Raw genomic sequence first — 10,000 nt, forward strand, 5'->3', positions numbered from 1 at the left:
AAAGATGCCATCTATTCATCTCTTCACTCTCCCTCTGGGATCACCATGGCGACTTGTTCATAGGAAATGAGGAAGTCTGATATGATAGGCGGCTGTACTGATCAGGGCAGCTGCCCATCAGGCAAAGATAGATGGGGAACATGCAGCTTATCAGCAGAAATCTATCATCAACATTCTAGCTGCAGTGAGTCATAGTGAGATTCACAGTGAGAGTCTGTGAGTCACAGTGAGAGTCTGTGAGTCACAGTGAAAGTCACAGTAAGTCACAGTGAGAGTCAGTGAGTCACAGTGAGAGTCTGTGAGTCACAGTGAGAGTCAGTGAGTCACAGTGAGAGTCACAGTAAGTCACAGTGAGAGTCAGTGAGTCATAGTGAGAGTCAGTGAGTCACAGTGAGAGTCTGTGAGTTACAGTGAAAGTCACAGTAAGTCACAGTGAGAGTCAGTGAGTCACAGTGAGAGTCTGTGAGTCACAGTGAGAGTCAGTGAGTCACAGTGAGAGTCACAGTAAGTCACAGTGAGAGTCAGTGAGTCATAGTGAGAGTCAGATTGAGAGTCACAGTGAGAGTCTGTGAGTCACAGTGAAAGTCACAGTAAGTCACAGTGAGAGTCAGTGAGTCACAGTGAGAGTCAGTGAGTGATAGTCACAGTGAGTCACAGTGAGTGATAGTGAGTCACAGTAAGAGTCACAGTGAGAGTCAGTGAGTCACAGTGAGAGTCACAGTGAGAGTCAATGAGTCACAGTGAGTGATAGTGAGTTACAGTAAGAGTCACAGTGAAAGTCAGTGAGTCACAGTGAGAGTCACAGTGTGAGGGTGTGGACAGCCTACAAGTGAGTGCAGACAAGCTTTTGATTTAGTCAAGATGCTTACAGACTCACACTAGCAAAGGCTTACTCCAGTGGAAAGACGTGGGACCAAAAATAAATAAATAATCTTATTGCATAATAGGAGAGTGCATTAGGCTTAAACAGTCTCCATGGAAACATTTAACTGGGAATCCACAGTGTAAACAGCTGTGATTTGAGCAGTCTAATCTGTAGGTGAATGTACACAGAGCTATATCCTGGTGCAAGATAATCCCTCAGAAAGCTTTTCAGACTTTCTCTCGCCTGTTTAATTTTTCTACAGTCCCTTGGCCTACTCCTCAATCTTTATCGCCATGGCCACCTATCAATTTACTGTCTCCTGGGAGATCCTAATTATCCACACGCATGTGTTTGCATACATTTAACGCTGCCCACTTAATTAAGGCTGCCTGACTTATCTCCGGTGCTCTGACTGCTCACACAAGCACTCACACAAGATGGACACAATGTCCACAACTGTGAAATGGAGCAGAGAAAGTGGGAAAGAGAAACTGAGAGAGAGAGAGAGAGAGAGAGAGATGAAGGACGACAGGAGGAGAAGAAAGGTTGTGTGGGCTGTATCATGCATTGCAGACCAGGAGATGTTGTTTTGACAGGAGCTTGGCAGATTGAGGGAGCTGTGAAAGATGCTCGGGAAGACCCAGGAGAGAGAAGATCGAATAGAGAGAGAGAGAGAGAGAGAGAGAGAGAGAGAGAGAGAGAGAGAGAGGAGGGGGGGCAGAAAGTCAGGTCAGATGTGTGTAAAAGGAAATGAGAACAAAAGAACAGGGTGCGGAGGTTTAGGACTGGGTTTGGGGGAGGAGTATTGGGGTTAAAGAAGAACTGGCCAAGAACAGAACAGATCTGAGCATCTCCCTCATGAGGAAGCTACACAAATCTTATGACTGTACCCCCACCTGCCAAAAAAGGGGGGAGTTTAACCCAGGCAGGTCAGTGGGAGAGACCAAGTGCTGGAATAAGTAGGGGTGGGGGTAGACAAAGCTAGGACTGAATAAACAGAGCAGCAATAACACTTTCGGGAGGCAAAGAGAGACTGATTGGAGCATGAGGGGATCAGCCATTTTCAAACCAGAGCATAAACATCACAGCCATATCATGACCACTGCATGAACTTCTCAGCCATTTCAAGAGAGAGAGGAACGTTAACTGACTTTAAACTATACAATTATAAACTGATATGGAGGTTTGACCTTGAGAGCTTGTCATCTCTTTTGAGAATGGCCGGGTCTTATCTGTCAGGCAGCCAATGAGCAGCATGCAAAGTAGCAGGCTCATTTTGATTAGACATGAGCATGATTTTTATATGGTCATGGTGTGGAATTAACGTTATGCCCCTGAGGCACGGCACTGAAAAGGCCATTACGTCAACACCAGCTGCCTGTACACACAGAGAGGTAGCAAGCACACTGCATGCAGAACAGCCAAACACATATACCTCCAGCACACGCCTAGACCCAGATGCAGCCACAACACATGGACACGTACACGTACACGTACACGCGTTACACGGACACGTACACGTACACGCGTTACATGGACACGTACACGTACACGCGTTACATGGACACGTACACGTACACGCGTTACAAGGACACGTACACGCGTTACAAGGACAGACTTCACAACACCGTCTGGAGCCACACAACACAGGCAAGTCACGACACATCACTTGTGTGTATGAAACCAAAAGCCCGGAAAAAGGTTAGCAAGAGGAAAACAGGCAGACGCACACATACACACACACACACACACACACACACACACACACACACAGACGCACACACGCACACACGCACACACACACGCACACACACACACACGCACACACACACGCACACACACACACACACACAGTTCCACTCACTGGATGTCGCTTTGGGACGTCATAAACTCCCTCCTTTTGATGACTGGTAGGGACCTGGGATGGACCAGCAGTCCAGCCAAACACATGAGCAGATCACAAGTTACCATCACGTCACATTTCTGCAGTGGCAGGAGTAGCAGGCGTCTCTAAAAGCACGAGTGCCTTCTTAGTGTGAAAACGCCTTGTGTGTGTGGCATGCATGTGTGTGTGTGTGTGTGTGTGTGTTAACAAATATGGTGTGTATATACATAAAACAGCATTCTATACTTGGGTGACATTTAAATTGAAAGGCCCTCACTTGCTGTCATGAAATTCATTGCCTCAGTGGTCTGATGAAAGGCGAATTAGCTGGCCAGCAGCGAGCCCCGCGCAGCTGTCTGAGTGCTGCCTCTTGATTGGCTGCCTTCGCCGCTCTGATTCGACATTGTTCTTACACTGCTCTCCACGGCTGGCTGAATGCAGCACAACACGTTTCCGCATTGCGCTCGCTCGTTTGAAATGACTTTTTTTCCCCTCCCTGCCAGCATTCTCTTTCATTCAAAGATCAAAAGCAGACGGCGCCGATTAATCACCCTCCCTGTTTCATTAGCGCAACGAGAAGGGGGCGGGGCGGATCCGAGGGGCTCTTGGCCTACCTAGAGCTCACTGGACGCGCAGCTGCCCATTCAAAGAACTGGTCTGCATCTGGGCATTTTACCTGCATTCTAAGCTAATTCAGATAATTAACTACAAAATGTATAGGTTTCTAATGTGGAAGAGAGGATACACGTCTAAGTATTCATACTTTTATCGACTTATTAGCTCTTCACAGACTGCTTCGTGTTCTTCTTCTGTGACAATGGATCACGGATGTCTAATTTTGGTTCCACATTATTCTGGTGATGATCTTCTGTCCGTATCGATTCTGTGGTCACGTGTGCCTGACCCAGGGTTCTCCCTGCTGGGCTTCCGACAGGAAGCAGCAGAAATGACAGGCCTGGCATGTCGAATGTGACCCTGCCCATATGGTGCCCCGTGTGAAGGGGCGGTTTGGCCAGCCCTGACGGGGCACAGATGTCTCTCTCATGCGTCCGAGTGACGCATGGCTAGCAGCCAAGGAGACGGAGTTTTACAGTCTGGTCAACACTTAAGAGCATAGTGAGCCAGTCAGCTTACAGCCAGATGATTAACCAATGGCTGCATCTCTTGGTTGCTCGAGCTCATGCTAAGCTAACTCCGCGCCGTAGCAGCCCGGCTCTGGGTAACCCTGTCGAGCAGACAGCAGCTAATGGCTACACGGGCTAGAGCTGACGCCATCGTTTGTGATTTGCGTGATTTGTAACGTGATTTGCGACGTCTCAGACTCGAGCTACAGGTGACGAGTCACACCGGAACCTGAGGGAAGAGCACCTGTTGTTGTCATGGCCACAGCACTCAAAGCGCAGAGCATCGTGGAATGTAAATTTTTGAGAGGCCTGTCATGGTGAATTAGCACAGCACAGCGTAGCGCCTCTGTCAGTTGTGTCTTAACTCACAGGTGGGTCTCTGGCAGCTACACAGAGAAATGTCTGTAGTGATTCCATCAAAGGCTACCTTTATTCTATAGTTGTGATGCTTTATTGTTTCCCCATTTTCCCTCTTTGCTAAATATTCAGTGGGCAGAAGGTTTTAAAATGCAGTTTTAAATTTTGGGCTAATTCTGTGGTAATTTAATAATTGGTACACTTAGTGGTTTATGATGATATCTGATGATGTATGAACATTTGCCTTAATATCTTAGTCTTTGGTCAGTCAAAGAGCACCTGAATCAGATTATGAAATAAGGAGGGGCTTAAATAAAAAGTACCTGATAAATGCTCTCCTCTGATTGGTCACGGATGGGTTCGTGTCCCGCCTCAAACACAATGTACTACAACATCGGCAGCAAGGGTGAGATCGAAACAGGAAGGAGAAACAGGGACAGGAAGGAGAAAGGGGAGGATGAAAAAAAGAGAGAGAGAATAGGAGTGATTGATCATGAAGAAAAACCAGCGGCTGTGGTCTTAGGAGGAGTGTCTTGGCCCCGTCCCCTTACGAGACGTTGCCAGGCCTGCAGGATGATTGACATCTGGTCATGCTTACCGCCCCACCCATCAGCAGGATCACACTGGCCTCTTTTACGTCTTCCTTCAAAACCCCCCCACCACACACATGGATGCTCCGTGGTTTTGTTGATTATTCTTTCTAACCTCCTCTGGGAATGGTTCGCCATTTAATCACGCGGTTACCTCACACGCCTTAATAAAGCAAGCAGGGTAAGTAGTCTTTTAGCTGCACTCCTCACCAGAGCAGCGGACCTGTGCCTCACACCACCTGGTTACCCACCGCTGCCTGGTTACCCACCGATGCCTGGTTACCCACCGCTGCCTGGCCATTTCTTGAGCTTACAAACAGAATGACGGAGTGGATCCTGGTGCGTTCGGCAGGCACAGACTCCAACACGGAGCCCTCTACTGGATGGAGTGGCCAGGCTCATGTATCTTTAATGAGACACATGTAAGCTCCGATGATGCAGGAACGTGGTCTACATCCCGTCCCCTCGGGAGCCAGCTGCCCTAGCCCTCGGGTACAAATAAGCACGCCGAATCGCGAGATAGCTCATACATGCCGAGCACCTGCCCCATTCGGTACTTGTGCTGCAATATATTCCTCTACGATGCAGGGACCAGAATCACCAACATGCAGTGTTCTAGCTAATAGCTTATTCCCTCTATTCTGGGTAATATTATAGCCCATTGTAGAATCGTTGCCATTTTAGATGAAGCATCTACCATTCATTTTAAAATGGATATACTGGCTAATTAGTTCTATTCCAGACTCAGAAGAAGACGTTGCCCAATTCCATTTTTTAATGTTTCTTAGCAGTGAGGTGGTTTCTAACCTGCTGCATCATAATTGTTTTTTTAAACATAATTGTTGGATTGTTTCCAGCATTAAAGTCTGTCCAGTCTATAATGGGCAGTTGGTCTAAAGCCACTGTGCATCAGTTCTTAACCTCTATATTGGCTTTGCATTGTTGGTTCTTACTTATCATCGCTACATCACAAATTAATAACACCCATTTACTTCCTATTCAACACAGATTATGTAACATAGATCAACATAGAATACGTAACCAAGTGAAAGGAAACCACTACATTACAATGAGAATCTCTGAAACCCAGCACTGCTCAATGTTTGGTCAAAACAAACAGCAATGTAATGTACAGCAGAGGTGCGTGCACGTACGCACGCACGCACGCACGCACGCACGCACGCACGCACGCACGCACACACACACACACACACACACACACACACACACACACACACACACACACACACATGCACTCACACACACAGCCCAGGATGAAGCGTGTTAAAGCTGTCTGTTTTCAGTAGGAGCGGGAATCTTTCTGGACTGGGACTTCCAATCCAAATATTCTCCAGAAAAGAAGAACAAAAGAAACCAAGAAACAAAAAGGTCATGGACTGTTAGAGTTGATCCGCCATGTATTTATACAGACAGAATGATGAAATAAAGACGTATTAATTCAGGCCAAGTGAGGGGAAGAGAGAAAGTGAAGTGAGGTTATTTATTTCTGTCCAGTAGATTAAAAGCGGGGCAGCTTGGCAGTAAGGGGCAGTCTAATTGGACAGGACACACTGAAAGAAACATGATGATTAGCAGTTTAGTGCTGAGCATTACCTGATACACGGGATCCTCCACGTCTTCCTCCAGAATGGTCTTTAGGAGTGTGGGCAGAGGCGGGGCAGAGGAGGAGCAAGACAAAGCAAGAGGAGGGGCAAGGGGTGGGGGTCAAAAAGAAGGTGGAGCAAGCAGACAGTAAAGGGGGCGAGGGGCGGGGGAAGAAGGTGGAGCGTAATTATTGTGATTCACAAAGAAACTAGCAACAGTCATCAAAAATTATCTTAAGAGAATTTGAGGACATCAGTGACAGATCCCTCACCCGAAAAGAGAGAGAAAAAGGGAGAGAGAGAAAAGGAAACTGATAGAGATGCTGACAAATGTTGGAGTAAACGCTGCCTGATAAGAGAGCGATCATCTCCCCACCTGACCACACCCCCTCACCCCCTCACCTCCTCACCCCCACACCCCCTCACCCTCTCACGCTCTCCCTCAGCCCTCTGTGTGTGGTTTATGTGTGTGGTCATCTGTTCAGTTTTGTGTGTTTGAGAGAGAGAGTGTGTATCTGTGTGTGTGTGTGTGTGTGTGTGTGTGTGTGTGTGTGTGTGTGTGTGTGTGTGTGTGTGTGTGTGTGTGTGTGTGTGTGTGTGTGTGTGTGTGCGCAGTGTGTGGCACCTGGTAAACTGCTTGTTCACACTGCTTGTCTTTCTGAGCCTTTTTCTCAATCTCCTCCCTCTGCTTGATCTCATAGATCAGCTGGAAAAGGTCACGAAGGTCAAGTATCACTGGCTCAGCCTGGGAATAGACAGGGAGCAGGATTAGAGTCACAGAGGAACAGAGAGAAAAGAGAGAAAAGAGAGAAAAGAGAGAAAAGAGTGATAATGAATAAGATTCTTACTCTACTCAGTACCCTGAATATGGCATTCACACCAAACTGCATACATTTCTTAGGATATTTCATACATATGTAAGAAAATGCAAAGATTCTTAGACATGTAGCCACGCCCTCTTGAACTCTCTGATGAGAGGTGACAGAACAAAGTGCTTCTGTGTTAAAACGCAGCGTCCGATCATACTGGCACTTTGTAGTTCACTTCAAAGCTCGACGTTACCATTAAAAATGAATTCACAGCCCACCGCAGTCTAAATGTCACTAATAACCAACTAAATGCCCCGATGTAAAATGAATAGATGCTCTTAAGATTTGCCTTTGGGTAATATTTCTGCTGTTTCTGCCAGGACTCACATATCATGGGGAAAGTGAGAGAGAGAGAGAGAGAGAGAGAGAGAGAGAGAGAGAGAGAGAGAGAGAGAGAGAGAGAGAGAGAGAGAGAGAGAGAGAGAGAGAGGTGGTGCTGAGAAAAGCAATAAGTACAGAGATGGGACAAGCACCCCAACAAGAGAAGGCAGCAGTAGAGAGCCTGAACCATGCTGAGAACGGGGCTGAGGGTGGGATATTAAACGAGTCCCTGATTAGACTCTCTGCGGCCGCAGGGGGGGCGTGGGGCAGGTTGTGCTTAGGTCCATCTGTGTCTCCGAGCGCTGGGTCAACCATGGGGCAGGGAGAGTGGCCAGCCGAGGACCGAGAGGCTGACGTGTGCTCATCGACTGCGTATGGATAATCAATGCCAGCATTGCACGCCAGTGGCACAATGCAGAGACAGAGTGTGTGTGTGTGTGTGTGAGTGAGAGAGAAAGAGATAGAGAGAGAGAGAAGAGAGAGAGAGAGAGAGAGAGAGAGAGAGAGAGAGAGAGAGAGAGAGGAAGAGAGGGTGAGCAGCAGAGCCTGGGATGGACTGATGCGAGGAGGTACGCCAGAACAAAGAGATGCACAGTATGTTTTCAGTAGGTGTTTCTAGCATGTTAGGATTCCTGTTTACACGAAGAAACCCGTCTTCTAACAGCAAAGAGCTGACTTACTGGGGTAAACACACACACACACACACACACACACAGATGAACACACTTCCACGTTTAAGGAGAGCGTTTGAATCACTCACAGACTGGGCCGTCTTGATGGCCACAAACCGATGGTGGCCCTCCTTGCCACACACGTAGCCGAAGGCGCGGTGGTCCGTGATGTCCTTGGCGATGTAGGAAATCTCATGAACTGCATGGTGGTGCTGTAGGACCTGGGCAAACACACACAGAAGAACGTTCACAACAAAGGAGAAATGCTCAGAAGGCATAGGCAGGGATGAACAACAGCTGCTTGGTTTGGTTCGGTTCTGACGGTCCATTCCTGGGTCTATAGGCAGAATTAGCCCTGGAGCTCTTAACAGATTTGAAGTTGGAGCTGCGCCCCTCGTCCCTGAATAAACCCACGAGAAGTTCTGAAGTGCCCTTCATCAGAAGGAGCCATCAACCCCACAGGACGTGACCATTTGGAGGTAGGAGGCCCCAGACCACCCCGGGAGAGGAGCTCTCGAGGAGAGGAGAGGAGAGGAGAGTGGGTCAAGTGCCCTGAGGGCAGCGGTGGAGCTAGTGGGCGTAAGAGCACAGCTGCTGTCCTCCTCCAGGAGACACGTGGCTCTCCTGCACTGAAATCATCCACAGAACGCAGTAATCACCTGCTCTCCACCCCCTCCAAGCCTAATCATTACAACATTACCAGCACGGCACGCAGACAGACGTGTCCACCGTCAGGGATCTCCTAGAGAACGATTCCTGCTCTTAAACGCAGACCACACAGCTCGACATGTTAAACAAACACGGTGCTCATTCACCAGACAAGCTTTTGCTGTTTAATAAGATTATTTCAGGAAGCGAAACGTCTCCGAGTTGCCGGCCTGCTGTCATATCTCACCACAACGCAACAGGTCGTCAAGTTTACCGCATGACTAGGGCTTAGTAACAGAAATACACAATCAGTTACTAATGTGTAAAGTAGTAATCAAATCAAACAGTTTGTTTTGGGCTTCTGGCCACGCAGATACAGAAAACAGAAAACCCCTGACATCTGGCTAATTTGGGAAGTCTGTGCTGTGCGTGGAGAAATCGGTTTGTCTTTGAGGAATGAACGTAATACAAAAGGAAACAGGAGCGTGAGAGATAGAGTATGTCCCCAAACCCACTGCCTTTCATCTTTTGAGTGCTTTCTGAGCCTTAGATGTGAAATCTCCCCCAAATAACTACGCCTCCATTCCTTCTGGGTGGTTTAAAATTGGAGGCAGAGAAAATCCTTGAAAGATTAATTACTTGTGAAGCCATTCGACAGCTAGCCTTCCTCTACCAATTTCACAGAATGGAATGTTTGCCCTGAGCGTGAGGAAGGAGTGCCTGTGTGCGGGGTTAGCTCTCCATCATAACGTCCTGTAATTTGTGAGGCTTTTCAGAAACGAATACACACACATAAGCATACACAAGCACCCCCCCCCCCCCCACACACACACACACACACACACACTGCTGACCTCATCTGTTGACAAAATTGCAACCAATGATGTATTTCACTTGCTGCTGGTGATGATGCTATCTAAACCAGCCTCTTCTGCTGGCCTCCTTGACCAGCGTATGTCAGGTGTTCCACAGCCTTCACACCTCTCCTGCCTGATCGTCTCATTAAACACAAACAAAGACATCAGGTGTCACCTTGCGGCACAGGAAATGAGACTCATCGTGACAG

The 10,000-nt window shown here is 47.8% G+C and overlaps 1 protein-coding gene across 6 annotated transcripts in view; it reads right to left on the minus strand.

The window, feature by feature from the left end:
- dab1a (DAB adaptor protein 1a) overlaps positions 1-10,000 on the minus strand; it is a 109,042-nt gene that overhangs the window by 14,667 nt on the left and 84,375 nt on the right. For 3 of the 6 annotated variants that reach the window (XM_077017058.1, XM_077017059.1, XM_077017056.1), the window contains exons 5-9: positions 8,376-8,507; positions 7,051-7,170; positions 6,436-6,474; positions 4,555-4,617; positions 2,730-2,783 (exon numbers count right to left, since the gene is read on the minus strand). In XM_077017058.1, the coding sequence (XP_076873173.1) occupies positions 2,730-2,783; positions 4,555-4,617; positions 6,436-6,474; positions 7,051-7,170; positions 8,376-8,507 (408 nt within the window). The remainder of the gene's footprint in view (positions 1-2,729; positions 2,784-4,554; positions 4,618-6,435; positions 6,475-7,050; positions 7,171-8,375; positions 8,508-10,000) is intronic. The other 3 variants (XM_077017061.1, XM_077017060.1, XM_077017062.1) reach the window with 2 other exon arrangements.

This window comes from Brachyhypopomus gauderio, chromosome 9, assembly GCF_052324685.1.
Source record: "Brachyhypopomus gauderio isolate BG-103 chromosome 9, BGAUD_0.2, whole genome shotgun sequence".
Lineage (NCBI taxonomy): Eukaryota > Metazoa > Chordata > Actinopteri > Gymnotiformes > Hypopomidae > Brachyhypopomus > Brachyhypopomus gauderio.